The 24,195-nt window shown below is 63.6% G+C and overlaps 1 protein-coding gene across 5 annotated transcripts in view; it reads left to right on the forward strand.

Annotated features, from left to right (window-relative positions):
• KIF21B (kinesin family member 21B) overlaps window positions 1-24,195 on the forward strand; it is a 44,699-nt gene that overhangs the window by 12,487 nt on the left and 8,017 nt on the right. For 4 of the 5 annotated variants that reach the window (XR_003794336.1, XM_029227736.1, XM_029227738.1 and 1 more), the window contains exons 2-28: window positions 367-589; window positions 852-1,034; window positions 3,237-3,386; window positions 3,478-3,612; window positions 3,866-4,033; window positions 4,343-4,458; window positions 4,923-5,118; window positions 6,199-6,388; window positions 7,222-7,285; window positions 7,365-7,565; window positions 7,910-7,991; window positions 8,271-8,364; window positions 9,113-9,304; window positions 11,212-11,411; window positions 14,659-14,766; window positions 15,188-15,256; window positions 15,633-15,865; window positions 16,000-16,147; window positions 16,242-16,436; window positions 16,521-16,622; window positions 17,799-17,964; window positions 18,131-18,182; window positions 18,353-18,410; window positions 19,132-19,337; window positions 19,416-19,490; window positions 21,070-21,183; window positions 22,720-22,758. Coding sequence is in view for 4 of the 5 variants with exons in the window: in XM_029227736.1 (XP_029083569.1) it covers window positions 367-589; window positions 852-1,034; window positions 3,237-3,386; window positions 3,478-3,612; window positions 3,866-4,033; window positions 4,343-4,458; window positions 4,923-5,118; window positions 6,199-6,388; window positions 7,222-7,285; window positions 7,365-7,565; window positions 7,910-7,991; window positions 8,271-8,364; window positions 9,113-9,304; window positions 11,212-11,411; window positions 14,659-14,766; window positions 15,188-15,256; window positions 15,633-15,865; window positions 16,000-16,147; window positions 16,242-16,436; window positions 16,521-16,622; window positions 17,799-17,964; window positions 18,131-18,182; window positions 18,353-18,410; window positions 19,132-19,337; window positions 19,416-19,490; window positions 21,070-21,183; window positions 22,720-22,758 (3,759 nt within the window). In the remaining variant the exon portion in view is untranslated. The remainder of the gene's footprint in view (window positions 1-366; window positions 590-851; window positions 1,035-3,236; window positions 3,387-3,477; window positions 3,613-3,865; window positions 4,034-4,342; window positions 4,459-4,922; window positions 5,119-6,198; window positions 6,389-7,221; window positions 7,286-7,364; window positions 7,566-7,909; window positions 7,992-8,270; window positions 8,365-9,112; window positions 9,305-11,211; window positions 11,412-14,658; window positions 14,767-15,187; window positions 15,257-15,632; window positions 15,866-15,999; window positions 16,148-16,241; window positions 16,437-16,520; window positions 16,623-17,798; window positions 17,965-18,130; window positions 18,183-18,352; window positions 18,411-19,131; window positions 19,338-19,415; window positions 19,491-21,069; window positions 21,184-22,719; window positions 22,759-24,195) is intronic. The other variant, XM_029227737.1, reaches the window with a different exon arrangement.

Here is a 24,195-nt window from a genome sequence, read left to right on the forward strand (position 1 = left end):
TAGATTGGATACACGGCGTAGATTGGATACACGGCGTAGATAGATTGGATACACAGCGTAGATTGGATACACGGCGTAGATAGATTGTATACACGGCGTAGATTGGATACACGGCATAGATTGGATACACGGCGCGCTCATAAAGCGTTAGCAGCTGCTACTTCGGGGGGTGTTGACGCTACTGTTGCCGTAACTGTTAGCGTAGTATTACAAAGCTGCCCGCATCCTAGGTTTCCTTCCTTCTCCTCCCGCTTGTGGGGCAGGAGGGCCCTTGGGGGGTGGAGGCTTGGTGGCAGGACGGGGAGGACGGTGGCTGCAGTCCCCCCGCAGCTGGGTCTGACCCAGGACTCCCCCCACCCCGGGCAGGATCCGGCCCCAGCTGTCAAAAGAGAAGATTGAGGGCTGCCACATCTGCACGTCGGTCACCCCGGGGGAGCCGCAGGTCCTCCTGGGGAAGGACAAGGCCTTCACCTATGACTTTGTGTTCGACCTGGACACCTGGCAGGAGCAGATTTACTCTACCTGCGTGAGCAGGCTCGTGGAGGGCTGCTTCGAGGGCTACAATGCCACGGTGCTGGCCTACGGGCAGGTAAGCTGCCCCCTCTCTCCCACAGCCACTGCTGCCCCGGGCTCCCTGTCTGATGGGAGAGCCGCCCTCAGAGCAGCTGAGACGCAGCTGCGGTTTTGTCTGTGGTCCGAGGGTGCTGCTGCGTTGCTGGCTGCGGCTTTGGGACCAGGCCGGGCAGGGACCCGGGCTGGGAGGTAAATGAGGGGGACGCAGCCGGGGTCCGGGGCTCGCGGGCGCCCCCAGGGTGCTGGGTGCCACCCTCCTTCCATCTTTGCCCACGCAGACGGGGGCCGGGAAGACGTACACTATGGGCACCGGTTTCGACGTGGCGATGGCGGAGGAGGAGCAGGGCATCATCCCGAGGGCCATCGCGCACCTCTTCGGGGGCATCGCTGAGCGCAAGCGGCGGGCACAGGAGCAGGGGGTGGCTGGGCCCGAGTTCAAAGTCAGCGCCCAGTTCCTGGAGGTACCGTGGCCTCGTGGGTGGGCTGGAGGGAGACGGGGGCAGCAAGACCTGGAAGCTGGGCTCCCCGCCAGGGCCGCAGGAAGAGCCTGGGGAGCCAGGGAGGCATCTGCATGTGATCGAGGTTCCCGCTGCTGGAAGTATCCCCGCCAGAGCCGGGGGGCCACCTGGTGGGACACTGAAGGGGCTTCCTGCCTCAGACGGAGCTTGAGTCAGTGAGAACCTGTAGGATCTCTTCAAAGCCTGACTGATGACAGCTCCGACACGTACCAGATGTGTGCCCTTGGGCAAGTCGTTTCACCACTCTGCAAAATGGGGGTGATGACACCTACTTCCTAGGGGTTCAGGGGATGATGAGGAAGCACCTGCCCAGCACACAGTGAGACGCTAGTTCTCGCCCCTTCTGGCCTCTGCTGGGCCCTCCCCAGCCTCAGAGCGGCCTGCCCTGTCCCTTTCTGGTTGAGGTCCTTCCTGACCCTCTGAGCCTTTTCTAACCCCAGAGCAGGAAGGTGGTCCTCCTGAGGGGCCTTTCTGGCATCTGTCCCTGCCTCTCCCTGGGAGGATGTCCGGGTGCCGAGCCCAGGCACCGTGGCAGCTAGGGGCTTTGGGGATGGGGAGGGGACCTCTGGCCTGCCAAGGGGCCTCTCAGAAGCGTCTCCAGGAAGACCGGTGGGCCTGGGTACTTCTCGTGAGGCCCGGTGTCACCGGGCTCCTGCTCTAGCACACCTGGACCGGGTAGCTCCAGTTCCCAGTGTCCAAACTCCAGCTCACGGACCCCCGGCCTGGGGACGTTTGCTGGGTGTGGAGCCACCCTGGGCTCAGACTGCACCCAGGTTGTCCTCGGGGGGAGAGATGTGGCCCCAGCCCTCCCCAGGTCTCGTGTTCCCGCCCCCCTCCACGCCCCCCGACCCCGGCCCCAGCGTGGCTCCTTCCTGGGCCTGCAGCGTGGCTACTTTCCCCTAGGGGACCTGTACTGTAGACTTGAGAGTTTCTCTTTATTCTTCTGGACTTTTGCTTCTGATAAAGAGTTTGCCTCTGTGTGTGTATATGTGCGTATACGTGTCTGTGTGTGTGTGTGTGTAGGCATGTGCATGTGTCTGTGTGTGCGTGTGTATACGTATGTGTAGATGTGTGTAGGTGCATGTTTGTGCTTGTGTGAGGCATGTGTATACGTGTGTGTCTGTGTATGTGTGTGGGTATATGTGTGCATATGTGTGTGCGTCTGTGTGTGTGTCTGTGTGTTTGTGTGTATGCATGTCCTATGCTGTGTATTTCTGTAAGCTCCCTCATCTCTTTGCTTTTTCCTTTCTCCATCCTTTTGCCATTGAGGGCCCCAAAGAGCAGTTCAGCACCTAGAAAACCCATGCCAAAGGGTGACCCACAAGGGGTTAAATGATGCCATGCGTCTGTCCCAGCAGACAGACAGACACCAAGGCCCCCACGTCTGCACCGGTCCCTGCCGTTTCCTCTTCCCCTTCCTGTGGGGTATTTCTGTCCCTTTAAGGCCATCAAAGCCTCGGATGTCTGAGGGCTGTGGCCTGCCCCTCCCCCCACGGGATTCTGTTGGCCGCTGACCAGCTGCCCCATCCCCCCTGCATGGTGGAAACGCCAGCAGGTGAAACTTTCCCTGCCAGCGACTCCAAACACAAGCGTGTGCAAGCCTGAGACCCTCTGAAATGGGGTGCTGCTCCTGGCCAGGCCACCTCCCGTGGTGGCGTCCCCAGACTGCTCTCCATCCCACATTCCTCAGCCCCCAGGGACCATAGGGATAGGACAGGGCGCTGCTCAGCTCTCCCCTGAGTTCCACCCCCCTCCCTCCTGGAGCCACACCCCCACCCCCCTTTCCCGCCCTGTAACGTCCCAGGCTCTGCCCCAACCACAGTCACATGCTGTTCGTCCACGTGAGGACTCGAGTCCCCTTGTCCCCACCAGGTCCTTAGCCCCCCACCAGGGCTGAGCCCTGGGTGCCACTTCCTTGGGGAGCGGAAGGGCTCTCAGGATAGCTCTCCGTGGGGCCCAGCTGCCCTACACTGTCCAGGGGAAAGACCCCGGAGCCAGAGCCCAGAGAGGACCGGGGGTGGCCAGGTCGCCTCCCAGAGCCTGGTTTCCACACCTGCAAAGCAGAGCTGGCCTGTGACACGAGAGAGAGCCCCCGGGGCCCCTCCGCACCCACCTGCACCCAGCAGCTGTCTTCCGCCCGCACAGCTCTACAACGAGGAGATCCTCGACCTCTTCGACAGCGCCCGCGACCCTGACGCCCGCCACCGCAGGTCCAACATCAAGATCCACGAGGACGCCAACGGCGGCATCTACACCACGGGTGTCACCTCCCGCCTCATCAGCTCCCAGGAGGAGGTGAGCATCTGAGGAGCCGCCCGGGGGCTGGGGGCTGGGGGCTGGGGGCCGGGCTTTGCAGCCAGCTGGTCCTCACGTCTGCACTCCCCAGCTGATCCAGTGCCTGAAGCAGGGCGCCCTGTCGCGCACCACGGCCAGCACCCAGATGAACGTGCAGAGCTCCCGCTCCCACGCCATCTTCACCATCCACGTGTGCCAGATGCGCCTGTGCACCCGGCCCGACCTGGTGAGGAGCCCGTGGCGGCGTGTCAGAGGGCGGGGTGGGGACGGAGCCCGGGCTCTGGGGCTCGGGCTCACCCTGCCGGCTTGCGGACCTTTCTTTTTCTCAGGCGGGGAGAACCGGCACGTGCACGCAGTCAGATGCGCTGTGTGTGTGAGCCCCCCAGCCACGCTGCACCCCGAATCCCGAGGGCAAGGGCTGAGAGCAGAGGAACCCAAGGTGGGCGGGGGCCGGGAGTCACACGCCCGCTTCCCTGCAGGTGAACGAGGCCGTGACCGGGCTTCCCGACGGCACCGCTCCCTCGGGCGAGTATGAGACGCTCACCGCCAAGTTTCACTTTGTGGACCTGGCCGGCTCAGAGCGGCTGAAGCGGACGGGGGCCACAGGCGAGCGGGCCAAGGAGGGCATCTCCATCAACTGTGGCCTGGTAGGCACGCGGCGGCCAGCACGGCTCAGCCTCAGACCCTCCCCAGGCCCCCCTTGGGCCGGCTACTGGCCGGAGCCCCGTATGTCACTACTGTTGGGCCTCTGGACCTTCCCCCTCCCCCTGTCCCCGACTGCCTGACGTCACCAACCATCACACATCTGCCTTTAAACCCTCAGGGAGCCTGAGGGCTGCTGGGGTCAGCGGGGCAGGTCCTGCGGCTCATGAGCCGCTGGTCCCACCCCCCTCCCTCCCTGGGTGCTCTCCAGCGAGCGCCAGCGCCGCCTATCTCGCACCGCCTGTCTCCCGCAGCTGGCCTTGGGCAACGTGATCAGCGCCTTGGGGGACCAGAGCAAGAAAGTGGTGCACGTGCCCTACAGGGACTCCAAGCTCACCCGGCTCCTCCAGGACTCGCTGGGCGGCAACAGGTACCTGCCCACCACCCCAGGGAGGGGCAGGGGTGAAGGCGCAGGGGCACACTGGTGGGAGGGTTGGAGGCAGTAGGCCCAGTGGACAGGGGGCCCTCCCGCCCCTGTGGGCCGCAGGCCTCGAGGTGCCCGTCGGCCACTACGGTCGGACCCAGCTTTCTCAACTGCACAGCAGGGAGGGATAGTCCTAAAGGAGGTGCTAGAGCCCAAAGGGGAAAATAGACGGGGGCGCTAAGGACACATACAGGGCCATGATTTCAGCGATGACACATCACGGCCTCCCTCGCTGTGGTCACCACTGTTGGAATGGAAACCTGGGCTAGGTAGTCCGGATCCCCACGTCCCAGGTTCTGCCCAGGTCCTTAGGGCTTCCAGGCGGGAGTGGGATCTGCTCTCAAGTGATGCTCCTGGGCCGGCCATGCCCTCGTCCCTCACTCCCCACCCCACTCCCCCATGCTCCCCAGCCAGACCATCATGATCGCCTGCGTGAGCCCCTCTGACCGGGACTTCATGGAGACGCTCAACACGCTCAAATACGCCAACCGAGCCCGCAACATCAAGAACAAGGTGGTGGTGAACCAGGACAAGACCAGCCAGCAGATCAGTGCGCTGCGGGCCGAGATTGCACGCCTGCAGATGGAGCTGATGGAGTACAAGGCGGTGAGCGGGCCCCCCCCCACCCACCCGGCCTCCCCGCGCCCTGGGCATCGCCATGTGCCAGCCGCGGTGCCCAGTGCCGGGCTCACCTGGTGGGTGACCTGCGCATACGAAGTCGGAGCCCTCAGGGCTTAGAATATAAGAGAAGGAAGAGCACACCCCTGCTTGCATAGATCTCAGGTGTAGGGCAGACGCTCTGCTGGGGTTTCCCGTCTGCTGAATACGCCGTGTTGGGCCAGGTAAGACTAGGCTGCGGTACAGAATGAGGAGAGCTGATGGGGACCACGTGAGTGGTCCAGCGTGCCTGGGGGATGCTGCAGGGGAGAGGGTTGGCCCTCCTTGCTCAGGTGGTCGGGGGGGCCTCATGGAGGAGGGGACCTTTTATATGGATCTTGAGGAATGAATGAGACACCAGCAAAAGGAAGTGGAGCAGGTGTCCTAGGATGCCAACAAGCCACGTGCAAAGGAACAGAGACAGGAAAAACGAGTGCCTTTGGGGGTGCGTCCCATTCTGTGTGACTAAGGCAAAAGTCACCAGCTGTGGCCCCTGGCCCGAACCTAGCACACAAGTGGGTTTTGGTTTGACTCGCCCTTTGCTTTAGAGGAACGCAACGTAGTTGTCATGCTTTCTGAAAATCAGGGAGTTTCCGTTTTCCTTTAAAAATCTGAAGATGTAATGATCTGGCGCTGAGCTGGCTGGAGTGGCCCAAGTGGCTGCGCCTTTTAGACTGAGGGCGACTCTGTGCTCCAATCTCCACCCCTCCCTGTAGTCTCACACCCAGACTGCCGTCCTCCTTCGTGCCACCCACCGGGGCCCTTCGGGTTCCCACCCTCGGGTTCACGTCTGGGGAGACGGGAAGGTGAGCAGTAGAGAGGGAGGTGGGGTGAGAACACAGTGGCCTGCAGTGGCTGGTCCCAAAATGTGGACTTTTTGTTGTCACTGGGGCCACGGCAGGTTTCTGAGCGCTGGGAGGTTGGCATGGCCGCCTCGCCGAGGGAGGGGCCGGGGCGGGGGTGGCGGGGAAGAGTATCATCACCCCTCGCCTCCCCGCCCCTGACCCCTCGCCCCGCCCCTCCTCCCAGGGCAAGAGGGTGATCGGGGAGGATGGCGCCGAGGGCTACAGTGACCTGTTCCGGGAGAACGCGATGCTGCAGAAGGAGAACGGGGCCCTGCGCCTGCGGGTCAAGGCCATGCAGGAGGCCATCGACGCCATCAACAGCCGTGTCACACAGCTCATGAGCCAGGAGGCCAACCTGCTCCTGGCCAAGGCCGGTGAGTCAGGAGCGCCAGGCTGGCTCCGGGCGCGGGTGGGCTGGGCCCTCCGCCCCCGACCCAGCCCAGGACGTGGGGCGTGCAGGGCGGCGTTTTCTTTCTCTGAAAATGCGATCGTATGTACTGTCCTCTGACTCCCTTTCCACTTAGCATTACGCCGTAGGGATCTTTCTGTATTTTTTTTTTATTATTATTATTATTTTTGGCTGCGTTGGGTGTTCGCTGCTGCGCGCGGGCGTTCTCTAGTTGCGGCGAGCGGGGGCTAGGCTTCGTTGTGGTGAGTGGGCTTCTCATCGTGGTGGCTTCTCTTGTTGCGGAGCATGGGCTCTAGGCGCACGGGCTTCAGTAGTTGTGGCACGCGGGCTCAGCAGTTGTGGCTCGCGGGCTCTAGAGCGCAGGCTCCGTAGTTGTGGTGCACGGGCTTCGTTGCTCTGCGGCATGTGGGATCTCCCCGGACCAGGGATCGAACCCGTATCCCCTGCATTGGCAGGCGGATTCTTAACCACTGTGCCACCAGGGAAGTCCCTGGATCTTTCCGTATTAAAAACATACAAGCCTACTTAATGCTCTTCAGCTGCACAGTGTTCCATATGTGATGGCGACGAATAATTTATCATAACAGCCTCTAGTGATGGATATTTGCTTGTTTCCAGTCGCACCGTTAGCAGCTGTGCCTGTGTGTCTCTGCGCCCACAGACAAGTCCCTCTTTGATAGATTCCTCCTTGAAAAAGGCCCTGTTGGAGGAGACAGTGATATAAGACCACCAGCTTGGAGCTAAGGTCCTTTCTGTACTTATTATCTTAACTGTTCTTCCTCCCTGCCACCCCCTCAGGAGACGGCAGCGAGGCCATCGGCGCTCTGATCCAGAACTACATCCGGGAGATTGAGGACCTGCGGTGAGTGAGCCCCTGCGCACCTGGGCGCCCTGGGGCCGAGGCAGTGCCGCTCACCCGCCCCCCACCCTCCCTTCCGCAGGACCAAGCTCCTGGAGAGCGAGGCCATGAACGAGTCCCTGCGTCGCAGCCTCTCTCGGGCCTCGACCCGGGGTCCCTACTCCCTGGGCGCGTCCCCGGTCGTCCCGACCGGCTCCATGGAGGATGCCGCTGAGGTCATCCGCCGAGCCAAGCAGGACCTGGAGAGGCTCAAGAAGAAGGAGGTCAGGCAGCGGAGAAAGAGGTGAGGGGAGGCTCCCCCCAGGCGGCCCCCAGGACCCTGTGTCCAGCAGGGGCTGTGCGTACCCCGGGTGACCTGGGGACTCAGTGGGCGGGTCTCATTTGTGGGCAGAAGCCTCCCACCTTCCTCTGACGCTGGGCTTTCCCCGAGGAGAGGGAGGGTGGAGTCCACCCAGGGTTCATTCTGAGCTGGGGGCCAGGGAAGAGCAGTGGATCCCTGCAGAACCGGAGCCCAGCCCCATACAGGGCCCTAGAGACGAGGCGCTCTTGCCCCCCCATCCCCCCGCCCCACCCACACACTGAAGGCTGGTCAGTACCCTAACCGGTCCACCCTTCACTCCTGGGCAGCCCAGAGAAGGAAGCCTTCAAAAAGAGGGCAAAACTCCAACAGGAGAACAGCGAGGAGACCGATGACAATGAGGCCGAGGAGGTGAGGGTCCCCCGCCCACCTCGGGCCGCCCCCATGTCCCTGCCGGGGTGCGGGTCGCCATGACGTCCTTGCGCCGGGGAGAGGCTCCTTATGCCTCGCGGTATCTGACTGGTCACCATGGTGACGTCCATCCTTCAGCCCCTCTTCCCAGCTGGGGGATGGGGACGGGAGACTTCCATAGAGGGGCTCTGCCCAGGCTGTTGGGAGGCGTGGGTGGGAGGCCCCCCCAGCACCGCGCACCCCGCACTCCCCACCCTCCTGACGGCGCCTGGTGCCCAGGAGGACGAGGAGCCGGAGGAGAGCGGCCGTGAAGACGAGGACTCGGGCAGCGAGGAGAGCCTGGTGGACTCGGACTCCGACCCCGAGGACAAGGGTGCGTGCGTGCGTGCGTGCGTGCGTGCTCCTGGGTGGGGCTGCCCGGGGCGGGGCTGCCTGCCACGCAGGCGCAGAGAAACTGCTGCGGCAGCGGGTGTCCCGGCCGAACTCAGACGTGAAACCAGTAGTAGCAGAAACAACAGGGACGCGATGGCAGCAGCAAACTCTCACTGAGCGCCCGCGGGTGCCGGGCGCTGAGGTGAGCTCTACCCTTCACGGGCCTGGCCTCTGCATCCTCACAACCACCCTGGACGGAGGTGTTAGGTCTTCTCCCTTTGTCACCACTGAAGAGCAAGCTCACGAGGGTTGGTGGCCTCCCCGTGTGGGAGATGCAGAGCTGGGCCTTGGACCTAGGTCTGGCTGGTCTGCAGCCCACTCCTCTAAACGGGACGTGTGTCCCTCAGCTCTGCTCCGACCCAGAGTCCTGCTGGCTGCTCTGGGTCCTCTCCCTCCTCCAGCCCTGCTGGCTCCCAGGTCGTCCACGGCGAGTGGGCATCAGCCTCTGGGGCACAGCAGAGGCGGGTGGGACGCCTGGTCGCCCCACCCCCCAGCTCCCTGGCCCAGGCCCGCACTTCCCGGGCAGCTCTTTAAGGGTATTGCCACCAGGCAGCACTTCCCACCATGGGATGTGTCACTTCCTCTCGCCACTGGTCACTGAGTGGTCACGGCTGGCCAGGGGAAGGCCCGTCCCCTCCACCACGCCCCTGGCCCCCGGCCCCCGGTCCAGCCTGTCTCTGCCTCCACAGAGGTGAACTACCAGGCTGACCTGGCCGACCTGACGTGCGAGATCGAAATCAAGCAGAAGCTGATTGACGAGCTGGAGAACAGCCAGCGGCGGCTCCAGACGCTCAAGCACCAGTACGAGGAGAAGCTGATCCTGTTGCAGAACAAGATCCGGGACACGCAGCTGGAGCGGGACCGCGTGCTGCAGAACCTCAGTGAGGCCCCGCCCCGCGAAGCCCCGCCCCCGCGAAGCCCCGCCCCGTACCCGCCACACACCCCCTCCCCGGACCCCTCCCCGTCAGAAGGGCACCACCGGGTTACCTGGGCCTCTGGGCGGGGCATTCTGACCTTGGACTGTGTGCACTTAGACCCACAGTCAGAAAGTTCTTGTGTCCAACTCTGGTCCCTTTGCTACGTTCTCAGTTTATCATTTCTATTATTTTTACCATCGCCTTAAATATTAGAATCCTGTCTCCAGGCCCATGAAGGTGAACTCCCTCAGCCTTTCTTCCTGAATTTGCTCCTTGGGTGTTTCCTTTGATCGCATTTACAAGTCTGCTTCTCACAATGTTATCTTCCTTACATGGCTCCCAGCCCCTTCATCCCATGACTCACGCACTCATCCACTTGTTCGTTCACTTACTCAGCAAACATGCACTGAGTGCGTCTTGCAGAGCGGTCCTTGTTCTAGACGCTAGAGATTTTGGAACGCACGTCCTAGTGGGGAGAGACAGACGTAAATAAGATAAGTGGCAGATCCTATAGCATGTCAAGGGGTGATAAGTGTCATGCAAGAATGCAGCAGGGAAGGGGGCAAGGTGTGCTGGGGAGGGGGTGGGCATGTTGAGAAGGATGGTGGTGGGAGACTTTGCTGAGAAGCTGGCATCTGAGCAAAGACTTGAAGGAGGTGAGATAGTTCTGGAGAGAATGAGTGAGGGGAAGAGCATTGCAGGCAGAGGGAACAGAAGATACCAAGGCCCCGAGGCAGGCGTGCACCGGGCGTGTTGGTGGCATGACGAGGGCCCCGATGGCTGGAGCACGGTGAGAGGGGACACTAGCCGTCAGGGAGATCAGAGGAGAAATGTCGGACCAGGTGTGTCAGTCATTTTAAGGATTTTTGTCTTATTCTCTGAGGGACATGGGAAGTGTGGGGTTTTAAGGGGTGTGATGTATTTTTTTTTTTTTTTGGCGGTACGCGGGCCTCTCACTGCTGTGGCCTCTCCCGTTGCGGAGCACAGGCTCCGGACGCGCAGGCTCAGCGGCCATGGCTCACGGGCCCAGCCGCTCTGCGGCATGTGGAATCTTCCCAGACCGGGGCACGAACCCGTGTCCCCTGCATCGGCAGGCGGACTCTCAACCACTGCGCCACCAGGGAAGCCCTGTGATGTAAATTTTGAAAGCATTCTGGCAAGGTCGCTTTGGCTGCTGTGCAGGGAAGCAAAAGTGGAAGCTTGAGACCAGTTAGGAAACTCTTATAAAGGTCCTGGTGGGAGATGGTTTGGACAGGAGGAAGTGAGAAGTGGTCGTATTCCAGATCCATTTTGAAGGTGGAAATGAAAGCCTTTGTTGATTGGTTGGTGGGGGATTAAGAGAAGGGAGCCAAAGATGCCTCCAGGGAGGGAGCTTCTGGAAGGATGTGATGAGATACCGAGATGGGGAGGACTGCTGGGTGAGGGGGTGGAGGTCGAGGAGGTGGGTTTGCACCTGCTAGTTTGCCATGTCTCTTAGACGTTGGCAGTTCAGGTAGGAAAGGTCAAGGGTGGAGAACCAGGTCGCTCCTTCTCCCCGAGCCCACTCACTCTGTCTTCTCTTGCTAACTCTTCCCCTTCCCACTGGTCCCGGCCCTTTCCTCCAATCACGGGTCAGAACCGAGCCAGCGGAAGTGGTCCTCAGGCCCCTCATGGCAAGCTGACGGGCAGGGGCTCAGAGATCTCAGGATGAAATCACCCCGTCAAGGTCCTTAGAATGCCCTTGGGTGTCTAGTCCGAGCCCCTCCTTGTTCACACGAAGGAACGGGCGGAGGAGGGTGTGACTCGCCCACGTCACGCGCCGACACTGGAGCCCAGGCTGCCCGGGTACTGGGGCCCAGGGACCTGCGCAGACCCTGCCCCGCTGCACGCAGGTACCATGGAGTGCTACACGGAGGAGAAGGCCAACAAGATCAAGGCGGACTATGAGAAGAGGCTGCGGGAGATGAACCGGGACCTGCAGAAGCTGCAGGCTGCGCAGAAGGAGCACGCGCGGCTGCTCAAGAACCAGTCTCGCTACGAGAGGGAACTCAAGAAGCTGCAGGCCGAGGTGGCCGAGATGAAGAAGGCCAAGGTGGGGTCCGGGGCGGGGGGCTGGGTCCGGGGCGGGGGCTGGGGCGGGCGGGGCATGGCCAAGGTGGGAGTGGGGCGTGGCCAAGGTGGAGCGGGGGCGTGGCCAAGGTGGAGCGGGGGCGGGCCACAGTGGACTGGGGGCGGGGCCAAGGTGGGGCGGGGGCGGGGCCGAGATGAAGAAAGCCTAGGTAGGGGCGGGGCTGGGGTGAGTGGGGGCGGGGTCGAGATGAAGGCGTCAAAAGGGGGCCGTGGGGGCAGGGGTGTAGTTTCAGACCTACTTACCATGTTAAAAATAATCATTGCTGTCAGCGTGGCTGCTTGTCTTGACACACGATATTGCCTGTTTCAGCCCCATCCTGGTCCTGGACCCGGTCCTCTTAGTGCGTTGTCCAGGGTGAAAGCACCTTTACCCCTGGAGGGGCAGGAGAGGGTCCCCAGGGACCCCGCCCCTCACGCAGTGCACGTGAGGCCTCCCACCTGTGCCACATTTGCCTATACTCATAATAATAATAATTATGTAGTGACGATTGGATGTGGCTCTCCGCCAGTCCCCCAGCACCACGACCTCATTCGGTCCTGAGGTGGAGCTGGAGAAAGCAGCTCAGGTGTCACTGCCACTTCCTCGGAGAGTGACTCCCGCCTCCTGGGGCAGCGCTGGGATTCAGACTCAGTTCTCTGCCGCCACCCTTTTCCAGTTGCCGTCGTCCCGGGCGCTCAAGTCTGGCTCCTGTCTCTAATGCCTCCCCGTCCGGCTGGGTCCTCCTTCCCGCCTGGGCCCGAAGATCCGTGCTGCCTTTACGTCCTCTGTCCCCTTGGCTGCCTGGTCCGCGTTCCTGCCCTGGCCCCAGCCCCCCGTGTACCCCGGCTCCCTGCAGCCCTGCACCAGGCCCTGGGACAGGACCCCAGCGAGCTACAGACAGCTGGCCTTGGGAACAGGTCCCACAGAGGGGAGCACCCGGTGCCGTAGTAACTGCGTCCTCACCGCCCGACTGGGCTGGCGTTGACCAGTGTGCAGCGGAGGGAGATGACGCTGTGGTGATGCAGATTCTGACAGGTGGACCCTCAGCCCTCAGGCTAGCCACCTCCCCTAGGCAGGCTCTGTCCCCAGCCACGCCTGGGCCACACATCCAGGGCCCATCAGCCTGTCCAGGGTGGAGAAGGGGCAGTCTCGCTCTGCTCAGACTGTCCGTCCTGCACTGGCCCCAGGGAGCCGGTTTGCCCCTGGGACATCCACCAGCAAATGCTGATCCGGGCTGCAGGAGGAAGAAGGGGACTTGGGTCGGCGGGCGCCCTCTGGTGGTAGGAGGGAGGGACCAGGGCTTTGGTTGTCCCCATTTGGAGGCTGCACTGCTCACTCTGCAGCTCCTGGAGCGTTCTGGGGGCTCTGCCTGCGTCCTAACTCTGTCTCCCTGGAGGCTCCCTGGCTAACACCTCTCGAGGCGGTCCTGGCTGGTGCCGGCCGGCCGTCATCTTAGCGGGAGGTGACTCTACTGTAGACCCGTATGAGGGAGGATCTTTCTATGGCTCTGAAGCCTGAAAAAATAATATAATAATGCCCAGGATCTGTGCGAAGGACAGAGGGTCCCTGCGTGTTCCCGGGTTTCAATCTCAGCTTGCTCAGCCCTTCAGCCGGGGGCCCCGCTCTGCCCGGCTAACTGTGCTCTTGTGAGCCTAGGAAAGAGGCTGAAAAGAGCACCCTTGGGCTGTCCCAGGGTGCCCAGCAGGGGCCCAGGGTTCCTGTCAGAAGCACCGAGGGCAGCCGTAGAGGATTCTAAGCAGATGCCGCGAGAGCCAGTGCCCGGGACCCTGCCACCACAGTTCAGGGGCAGGCCCTGTGGTTTACAGAGGTGTCCTAAGGAGAGGAGACACTCAGAGCAGTGCCGGCCTCGGGTGCTGTGCTGCCACCTGCCTGGAGCGTTCCCACCCGTTCTGAGGCCACCACCCCTGTGGTGACCTCCCTGGGACTCGGCCGCACAGGCAGAGTTGGACAGATGGACCTTTGTCCAGAAAGACACGTTCCTCCCCGGGAAGGCTCTGGCCCCGGCTCCATATGAGGGCGGCCGCCCCAGTGTGCATGCAGCTCCCTGTGGGCAGGGCTTGGGTCCGCTTCCAGCCCAGGCTTGGCTTCTCTTGTCAGCCCCAGCCCTTTGAGGGAGCATTTGTTCTGGACCCCCAAAGGCCCAGCAGCAGGGAGCCCTCCTCGTCTCTGTAGCTTCCCCCCGACACAGCCTGCCTTCTGAGGCAGAAGCCGGCGCAGTCCTTCCAGCCTCCCTCCCGGGCCATTTCCTCTCTTAACTGTCCTCAGGGCAGGCTGGTGACATTCCTGGGGTGTCCGAGGCCTCAGTGGCAGAGGAGGGACAGCCCGGGCCTGATTCTCACGGCGCCGTCACACGGAAGGAGCCTGACCCCTGTGCACTTTGCACTCTGCACTCCGGGGCCGCGGGTGGATGCTCCGAGGGCCCCGCGCACGGCTCCCTGTTGTGCCGGGTCACCTCTGGCCTCCCAGATGATGCTCTCTGAGCCTTTGGCCGGCCCTCCGAGAGCTCGGCTCCAGGCTCTGTGCTCGGTCGCCAGCTCTGCTCTGACCTTGCCTGCTGCCGTCCCCACGGCCATGGTAAGAGCTGGATTTTGAAGCAAAGCGACCTGGGCCAGGAGTCTGGCCACCCCTTACTGATTTTCTGACTTTAAGTCATTTTGTTTCTCTGAGGCTCCTTTCTTATTTATAAAATAGGAGTGATAATGCCTGTCGTGTTTGATTATCATGAGGACGGGGCTGGGCATATAGTGTGGACTCAGTAAATGATGCTGGTTTTTATCGTCGTCACCGTGAGAGCCTGGCCTGGGAACGCGCCCCGTCGGCAGCTCAGCTGCGGATGGGAGAGAGAACGCTGCTCCATCCAGGCAGGACCACTTGCCTCTAGCAACTTAGGCTGGTCCCAGAATGTCTGGGCACTGGCAGTGGCTCTGCGTGAGGACCACCAGGGGCTGTGAGCAGAGCACTGGGGGCCGTGGCTGGACCCTGCAGACTGGTCCCACCTGCACGGCTGGGCCGGCAGTAAGGCCGCTCCTTTCGGTAGGTTGCCCAGGTGGTGGGACACCTTCGACCCCTGCGGACAAGGTGGGGCCAGACCCCCTGAGGCACTGCCACCTGGTGGCTTCCACCCCGGCCTGGCATCCTCCGAGCCAGCCCCTCCACGCAGGCCTCGGGCCTCCCCTCAAACCCCCCCCCGCCCCCCGCCCCGTCCCAGGTGGCCCTGATGAAGCAGATGCGGGAAGAGCAACACCGGCGGCGGCTGGCGGAGACCAAGAGGAACCGGGAGATCGCACAGCTCAAGAAGGAGCAGCGGCGGCAGGAGGTGAGGGCACCGTGAGGTTCCCCGGGCCCCCGGCCTCCTGCATGCCTGGCTGCCCCTCCTGGCCACGCGGGCCTAAGCGGTGACGGTGGCGCTTCGAGGAGAGGCGCGGCCCTACACGGGAGGGCAGGAAGGCTGCAGGAGCCCAGCCCGGTCCTTGTGGGCTTCCGAGCCAGGCCTCGAGCCCACCGCCGGGTAGGACCCTGCCCAGGTCACCAACAGCTTCCAGCCCTCTGCTCCAGCCTCCTCGCCCGTGGTGGGGAGAAGAGGCCGAGAGACGTGTCCTCGTGCAGAAAGGGACTCAAACGCTGGGTCCCCTTTACCAGCGAGTTTTAGCTGCACAAGGCGCTCACCTCCAGGGCCAGCCTGGGTGGAACAGGCTTAGGGCCCGGGTGTAGACCCCACCCTCTCCTCTCACCCATAGTTTCAGATCCGAGCTCTGGAGTCCCAGAAGCGGCAGCAGGAAATGGTCCTGAGGAGAAAAACCCAGGAGGTGAGCATGGCCCCTCCCCCACGGCCCCTGCCCTGCCCCCCTGTCCTGAGAGCACCCCCCTGTGGCCCCGGCTCCCTCTGGCCACGTGCTGACATGGGGTGGCCCCCGTGGGAGGGCCTTTCTCAGCTAGAGTGCTGAGGCTGGGGGTGGGCTGCAGGCTCTGGTCCAGATGCCTGCCGCAGTGGTTAACTTTTCAAAAGGACAGGGAGCCTCTTTTGTGTCCATTTCACGTTGGAGACCCTTTGGACCTTTCTCAGTCCCAAACCCAGGCCAGGACGGAGCGGTCCTGTATTCTCCTTGCCCCGCGCCCCAACCTGGGCCTTTCCGCAGGCTGGGGGCACCCTGTCCACTGGGTCCCGCTCCTTTGGGCCCCCAGGTTTCTGCACTGAGGCGTCTGGCCAAGCCCATGTCTGAGCGGGTGGCGGGCCGAGTGGGACCAAAGTCACCCATGCTGGACTCGGGCGCCGAGGTGTCGGCCAGCACCACCTCGTCCGAGGCCGAATCGGGGGCGCGCTCCGTCTCCAGCATCGTGCGCCAGTGGGACCATAAGATCAGCCACTTCTTGGAGAACCACCCCATGCCCACCGTGTCTGGCGCCCGCCCCGCCAGGTGAGGCGGCTGGGAGCACCTGGGGGAGGCAAGCGCCAGGGTCCCCTCGACCGTCGGCTCTGGGTCGGGGTCTCCACTCAGCTGCAGGGGCTGAGGGTGGTCCTGCCCCCGCCCCTTTGCCTCTGCCCCCCCAGAAAGAAGTTCCAGAAGAAGGGGGCCAGCCAGAGCTTCAGTAAGGCCGCCAGGCTCAAGTGGCAGTCGCTGGAGCGGAGGATTGTCGACATCGTCATGCAGAGGATGGCCATCGCCAACCTGGAGGCTGACATGGAGCGGCTCATCAAGGTGCCCACCTCGCCCCGCCCCCGCCCGGCTCTGTCGCCCCGCCCCTCCTCCACTGGGCCGGGGCAGCAGCCTGAGGCCTCCTCCCTCCCCCCAGAAAAGGGAGGAGCTGTCCCTCCTGCAGGAGGCCTTGAGGAGGAAGCGGGAGCGGCTGCAGGCCGAGAGCCCGGAGGAGGAGAAGGGGCTGCAGGAGCTGGCAGAGGAGATCGAGGTGCTGGCGGCCAACATCGACTACATCAACGACAGCATCGGCGACTGCCAGGCCACCATTGTGCAGCTGGAGGAGACCAAGGTGCCTGTGGGCGGGGCAGCGGGAGGGCGCCGGGGCCTGGGGGAGGCAGCCCTGGTGACGTGGGCCCTCCGCCTCCCGGTCCAGGAGGAGCTGGACTCCACAGACACGTCAGTGGTCATCAGCTCCTGCTCCCTGGCCGAAGCCCGCCTCCTGCTAGACAACTTCCTCAAGGCGTCCATCGACAAGGTAGGCCGGCGGCGGGCAGCCCCGGGACCCGCCCTTGAGGCGAAGCATACAGCGCCCGGCCGGGCGCCCGGCAGCGTCCCTCACAGGCGCCAGCGAGCACCGAGGCTGCAAAGCGGGGTGACGGCTTGCTGCGCGCGCGGCTTTAACGAGATGACGGAGCCAGAGGCTTGGCGTGGCACCTGGCACACAGCAGGGCCTCCAGCAGGGGCGACCCTGGCGTCTGGTGCGAGCCCGTTCAGAGTAGGGCCGGGCCTGAGCCCGCGGAGGTGGAGGGGGCAGCGTGTGCGTGTGTGTGTGTGTGTGTGTGTGTGTGTGTGTGTGTGTGTGCGCGCGCGCACGCGCGCGCTTCTGGTGGGGCAACAGGACCAGACAGATATGCTCCGCCCAGGAGTGGGGTCAGTGGCATTGTGCAGGAACAGAAGGCATCCCTTGGCCTGTGTCGGTCCCCTGTCCGCTCTGCCCAACAGAGCGCTGGCCGTGGGGACTTCCTTACCCCGGGGTCTGTGCCTGCGGGGCAACTTGGGGAAGGGGCAGAGGGGCCTGGCCTCTTTGACCCCTCGCCCGCCCAGGGAGCTCTCGCAGCTCTGCTTCGCCACTCGGGAGCGTGTTCCTCCACCGGGGCTGCGGTGGCCAGCACCGCGGACAGGGGCCCTAAACAGCACACGTCTCCTGCCCCCGGTCCTGGAGGCTGGGGTCAGAGATCGAGGTGTAGGCGGGGCGGGTCTCTCTGAGCCTCGCTCCTGGGCCTGTAGACTCAGCTTCGCCCTTCCTGAGGGCCTCCCTCTGTGTGTGTCTCTGTCCTGATATCCTCCTCTTATAAGGACACTGGTCACAGGGATTAGGGCCCCCTCTAGAGACTTCATTTTAACGTAATGATCTCCTGAAGACCGCATCTCCAAACAGTCACATTCTGAGGTCCTGGAGGTTACAGCATCTACATGTGCATTCTGGGGACACGATTCTGCCCATAACAGGGAGTGTGCCCCACAGCGTGGATGCGGGGGAGATTAAGGGGGCTGGGGTGCATCACAGGTCTGCGATGGGCACAGGCTGGGGCCTGGGAGCTAGCGGGGAGGCGCCTGGTTGGGAGCAGATCCTGGGAGGGCAGTGACGGGGCCCCCCCCCAGCCCCAGGCCGGGAGGGGTAACCCCAGGCCTCCTCGCTCCCCGCCCTCAGGGGCTGCAGGTGGCCCAGAAGGAGGCCCAGATCCGGCTGCTGGAGGGACGGCTGAGGCAGACAGACATAGCAGGCCCCTCCCAGAACCACCTGCTGCTTGACGCCCTGCGCGAGAAGGCCGAGGCCCATCCCGAGCTGCAGGCCCTCATCCACAACGTGCAGCAGGGTACAGGGCGGGGGGCAGGTCTCGGGGCCCCCAGGGACCCCCGCCTCAGAGACCCTCCCTCCCCCAGGCTCCCCGGAAGCCGCAGTCTGATCCCAGAGGGTGAGAGGTGGGAGGGAGGGTGAGGGCTCGGTGGGGCCTCACCCCTCGGTTCCCTCCTCCCCGGCAGAGAACGGCTACGCCAGCACAGATGAGGAGGTGTCTGAGTTTTCGGAGGGGAGGTGAGTTTCCAGGTTGGGAGCGAGCATGTGCCTGGGGCTGGGTTGGGGGGTTGCCGGGGGGTCGAGGGCTGAGCCTGGGCTTGGGGGCTCTTTGGGACCCATGAACCTAAGTCCCAGGGAGCCGGGACATCAGCTGTCGGCATCCTGGCCCTCCTCTGCTTTTTCCTTAGCTTCTCCCAGTCGTTCACCATGAAAGGCTCCACCAGCCATGACGACTTCAAGTTCAAGGTGAGCCCCACCAGAAGGCGGAGGGGGGCGGGGGGCTCCCCGCAGCCTGGTCCCCACCTTCTTGGGGCTCTACCCCTACCCTCAGCCCCAACCCAGTATTGCCTCCAGCTGGGATGCGGCGGCCAAGAAGGGTCTGACCTGGAAAGGGTCGGGGTGCCCAGATGTGTGACCCGTTACAGCCCATTCCTTTTGAAGTGGGTGGAATGACATCATCATAGCCCGAGGCCTCGCTGTCAGAACTCACCCTCTTCCCCACCAAGACTCTGCCTCCTGATCTGAGTCAAGGACCCACCCTGGATGTCTAGTTACTGTGCGTGCGGGTCACTGACTCAGCAGGGATGGGGTCTGTCTGACACTGAGGGAGCAACTACTAGACTAGACGGAACCACGAAACAGGACTGAGTAAAGAGAGAAGGGAGAGCCCTGCAGACTGGGAGCGGCGACCTGTGCACAGCCTCTGAATAGTTGATTAGCTGGCGAGCAGCAGAGGTCAGCCTGCCATTCTGTTTGCGAAGTCTAAAGAAGGGCAGCAGAGGCATTTCCTGTTGGTCTGGCTTCTCCAGAAGCCTCAGGAGACATGCCTGGGTCGTGTCTGCCAGGGCCCTTCCATCACCTCCTCTGCCTCAGGCCGGCGGCGTGTCTCCCCGCTGGAGTTCCCCCAGCTACCCGTTCTATGCCATCGTGTTTGGGCAGTGGGTCCACCCAGCCCTTCCTGTCTCAGGGTGAGCCCAAGCTGTCCGCCCAGATGAAGGCCGTGTCTGCCGAGTGCCTGGGCCCCCCGCTGGACGTGTCCACCAAGAACATCACTAAGTCCCTGGCCTCCCTCGTGGAGATCAAAGAGGACGGAGTGGGCTTCTCCATCCGAGACCCCTACTACCGGGACAAGGTCTCTCGGACCATCAGCCTGCCCAGCAGAGGGAGCACTTTGTAAGGAGGGAGCCGAGTGGTGGGGGCATGGGTGGGACCGGGAGGTGGGCCCGGGCCTCACTGGACCCTGCATTCCAGCCCCCGGCAGTCTCGAGGAGCGGAGACGTCCCCTCTGACCCGAAGGAAGTCATATGACCGAGGGCAGCCCATCAGGTGAGGACACGTTCTAGACCCTGGGGGCGGGAATCGCTGGGAGGCCCACTGTACACGTCGTGCACACTTTCATCCGGCCCCGCTCGGCCCCCCCACGGCCCCTTCCTCACTTCGTCAGCTGCGGCTCAGGAAACAGTCTCTCCATAAGCACCTGAGCTGGTGGCCAAGGCTGCTGCTAAAAACTGCCGGCTGCCGTGAGCTCAGTGTGGGCGGATTTGCAGTGGCCTGGCCTGGTCACAGGACCAGTGGGCTTCAGCCCCGTTCACGGCCAGGGGTCCTTGGAAGGCCTCAGCCCCTTTCAAGGTCTTGTCCTGTGGGCGGAGTGTAGGTGAGTAAGGACAGTCCTGGGAGGGGATGCAGGACCGAGGACAGTCCCCAGGAGGCCAGCCACTCACTCATGGGGCCCCACAGGCTTCTTCGGGTATCCCGATGCCTCTCAGGGTCACCTTAATTTTCAGAGATGTTTGGTGGCCTCCCCAGGTCACACAGCGAAGTAGTAGAAGGGCAGGGGCTCAGGATGATCTCATGCACCTGCCTTGTTGGGAGGGGGACATGCACCTGTCCCTCCTTCCGGTCCAGCCGCCCATGCCCGTGGCTGCAGATGGGCCTTTGTTGGGAGGAGTTGCAAAGGCATCTGTGCACCTGGGGCCCCACAGACCGTCCCGCCCCCCGTGACAGAGAGAACACACTGAGTTGCAGTTGGGGGGAATATAGGCTGGTCTCGTGATGACCCTCCAAAGGGAGGGAGGATGGGCTGAGCCTGAGGACCACCCTCCAAAGAGCAGGGTCGTGGGTGCTGGAAGGGGTGGCGCCATGCGGCCTTGGACTCTTCCCTGGAGATCAGGTCGAGCTGTTTGTGGCAGTTGTGTTGTCAAGTCACCGTGAACACGACTTAGCGAGTCCTGAGCCGTTGCTCCCGGGAAATACAGGGCTGGGCTCCTGGGAGCCTCTGGTCCCAGCGTTTTCCTCAACCCGTCATGTGAGTTTCTGTTTAAAGACACCTAATCCAATATGTACCGTTGACTCATTAACATTGAACTCAGGGCCAACAGCCCTAGAACTCATGCCTGAACGAAGCTCATCTAACACGTATCTTCTCTGTAAATCACGTCCCAGCTTCCTTGAGCTCAGGACACCAGGTGGCCCTGCAGCAGCATCTTCGGGGCCATTTTAAACACTGAAATCACCAACCAAAAGCACAAAAATTTGAAAAGCATGACACTAAGTAGACTGGAAAGGGTGCTGTGTGCACTGTGAGGGAGGTAGGGCCACCTCTTTCGACCTCAGCTGGGAAGATGTGTGCTTGGGTCCTCATGCCTGCAGATGACCAGGAGCCCTGCGGGTGTTGTTTGGGGCTGACAGATAGGCTTTGGCGAGCAGGTGAATTAATTCCCAAATGCGGAACCCACGGATCACGAGGACCAACCCCTGGGGGCCGAGCAGGAGCTGGGCCGTAGGACCCCCCGCCCTGCCGGCCGCACAACCAGACGGACGGTGGTGCAGGCGATGCCGCGTGCGCATGCCCGTGGGCAGAGGCGCGGTGACTGACGGCTGCCGCTCTGTCCTGCTCACCTGCCAGGTCCACAGACGTGGGGTTCACGCCCCCCTCGTCCCCTCCCACCCGGCCCCGGAACGACCGAAACGTCTTCTCTCGTCTCACCAGTAACCAGAGCCAGGGGTCGGCGCTGGACAAGTAAGAGCCGGCCGCCGGGGGGCGGGGGGCGCAGAGGGGACAGGGAGGCTGCGGGCGGGCCCTGGCCGCAGGCGGGCGGGCAGCGGGGAGACGCTAGGCGTGCTGCGCTGGCCCCTCTCCTGGCACCTCTGCCCTTTCTGTGCTGCCCGTGGACCCCTCCAGTCCCCTGAGCGTGTGGGGACTGCAGGAGAGGGCACGAAGGAAGCCACAGGGCCAGGCCCAGGCAGTCGGGCACCCCGAGGGCCTACCCAGAGCTGCCCCTGCTGCCTCTGGTGATTCTCATTCTTCTCTGAAGCCCCTCCCTTCGCTTCAGTCACGCCCACCCCCGCCCCCGCTAATGCTCAGGCCACGCCCCAGCACCCTTGTGAAGGGTGCCTGCAGAAGGAGACCCCGTTTCTGTCACATGGTAGGGTCAGCGCACCCCTACTGAGCGCTCTCGCTGGACACTCACTTCCCAGTGCGGTGGGCACCGCCCCCCGGCGCCGCCCCAGGCTTGCACACACGTGATTCCAACCGAAGTATATAAACCAGCCGCGAGGACTGCCTTCCTTACTTTACAAAGAGGAGATGAGGCTCAGAGGCCGCGGGACACCTAGAAAGCAGCCGAGTTGGGCCCAAACCTGGGATCTCTGACTTGTGGGCCTCCGCGGTGGCGAAGGGAGAGGCCCGGCCCTCCTGTGCTCCCCTCCAGGCCCCCCACACTGCTGGGCACCCCCGACTCCCAACCTTCTGCAGCCCCCGGAGGGCTCCTCTCGGCTCTAACAGCTCCTCTGTCCTTTGGCGGAGCCCAGGCTACAAAGTGCTACTCCTTTGCCTACATCACCTCTCCTCACAGAGGCAAAACATCGCTCCTGCCCCAAACCTGCCGTGGCCCCCTTTGCGGGAAGACAGCATCGAGCCCGGCCCACGCCAGCCAGGGGACCCCCACGCCAGCCAGGGGACCCCCATGCCAGCCAGGGGACCCCCACGCCAGCCAGGGTGCCCCCCACGCCAGCCAGGGGACCCCCATGCCGGCCAGGGGCCCCTCACACCTTGACAGGCCCCTCTCAGCAGCTCTGGGTGGGACCCTGGCATCCCAGCGCCGGGGGCTTCCAGACCCTGGTCCCGGTGGCCCGGGCGTCGGGCCCGCGTGTGCAGAGGCAGCTGCTGGGCACCGTCCAGTGGCCCGTGGGGCCAGTGCTCGGGGATCAGCAGGTCTCTGAAGCTCTGCTGGGAGAGGCCTGCTCCTGGGAGGGGTGGGAGGAGGCGCAGCGTCGCTCAGGGGGCAGGGGGCCCCCAGCTTGTGCAGTGAGGCAGCCGAGATCCTGGGACCAGCAAGGCCCGTGTCCCCTCTGCCCCTCTGCGCCCCCATCCCCGCCCCAAGCTCCCCGGCCTGCCCCACCTCCTCTCCGCTGCCCTCAGGCCCTCCTTCCTCTCCTCTCTCCGCTCCCCCTGCAGAGAATAACCACCCTCTCTGACCTCCCCACGCTGCTGCCGCCTCTGCTCCCTCGTGTGTGTCCCTCTCTCCCCCTAATCCAGCTAATTTTCTGCCCCCAGGTCTGATGACAGCGACTCCTCTTTGTCGGAGGTCCTGAGGTACACAGAATGGCTCGCTGCTCCCTTTCTGTCCCCCTTCCCCACACCCTGGCCTCAGCATGCGGCCCCTCCTCTCCGTGGCTCCCCCAGACCCCCTCCTGCCCTTCTCACCCCTGGTTCCTCTCTCGTGGGTGCTTCGTGGCCTCTGACTGCGCCAGGCTGGAGCTGGGGCCTCTGGAGGGCATGGCTTCTGGTGGCTTGTCACCGGGTGGGAGGGGCGGGCACGGGAGCCTGGGGGGCCGGAGCCCTGGAGGAAGGCTGCTGGAGGGTCGCGCGGGCTCAGCATCCCGGCTTTTACTCAGCTGTGTCAGGGGCTCCCTCACCGACCTTGGCTCTGAAAGAGAAGTGGCCCTGCCCACGTCTCCTGGCCCGAAGGCCAGGAGTACCAGGAGACCTCTCTTCCCTCAGCCAGCCCCGCGCACACGCACACGCGCGCACACACGCGCACACGCACAAGCGCGCGCACTCCTCCCGCTGCCCATAACAAGGGGCAAGTCCCAGGACCTGGTGGGCCTGAGCCCCTGCTGGGAAAGGGCCACCCTGAGCTGAGGGCTCCCTCTGCTCTTCCGGGGCAACCGCCACTCACTGTTCCTACCCCCGGGGGTGATGCCCCTGGCTGCAAGGCTGCCAGCCACCCCCTCACCCCCTGGCCCCTCCCATGGGCGGAGGGTTATCCTTGTAACTTGGGGTCTTCCCACTGCTGTCTTGGGCTACTTCCCCTGGGCCCAAGCCAGCGTCAGAAGCGGGGAGCTGGGGGGCGGGGCTGTTCGTGTGCCTGCGACACCGGGGACAGCTGGGCCTGTCCGACCGCCGTCCGTGGGGGTGCCAGTGGAGCTCGGGGGCTCTCGAGCAGCTGTGGGCAGGGCAGGACATTGGTCACGTCCGACGCTCTCGGCCACAGGGGCAGCGCTGTCTTTGGAAAGAATAGGCCATGTTTCAGACGTGCATGTGGCTTGGCCAGGGGCTCGTTCCCAAAGACCCTCAGTTGGAAATAAATCCTCACCATCAGGCCCTCCAGGAGGCTGGTGTGTAGCGAAGTCCTCAGGTCCACTCAGGACGGGCGTCCTTCGTCTCTGAGTGTTTGTGGGGGGGAGGGGGCCATGCCAGCTCCGCTCCCCACAGGGGCCTGCACTTTCTCCCCACAGAGCTGAGCAGGGCTCCCCAGAGGGACTTAGCCCTTTGCAGATGGCAGTCACGGATCTGACCACACTGGTCCAGAGGGGCCCAGGTGGAGGTGACGTGCACGCCTGCATGCGCGCGTCTCTGCCCCGGCCTGGTGGCCTGGGCGCCCTCCCTCTCCGCACTCCTCCACCCTCCCTGTGGACGCCGAGGTGCCGGAGGAGCCCATCCAGCTCTGGGGCCTCTGCCCCGCCCGGCTGAGGCCTGGGGGCGTGTGTGTCTTGGGTTCTGGGTCAGGCAGGCGATGGAGGAGACTCC

The sequence above is a fragment of the Monodon monoceros genome, unplaced genomic scaffold (assembly GCF_005190385.1).
Source record: "Monodon monoceros isolate NGI ecotype Baffin Bay Population unplaced genomic scaffold, NGI_Narwhal_1 Super_Scaffold_18, whole genome shotgun sequence".
Taxonomy (NCBI): Eukaryota; Metazoa; Chordata; class Mammalia; order Artiodactyla; family Monodontidae; genus Monodon; species Monodon monoceros.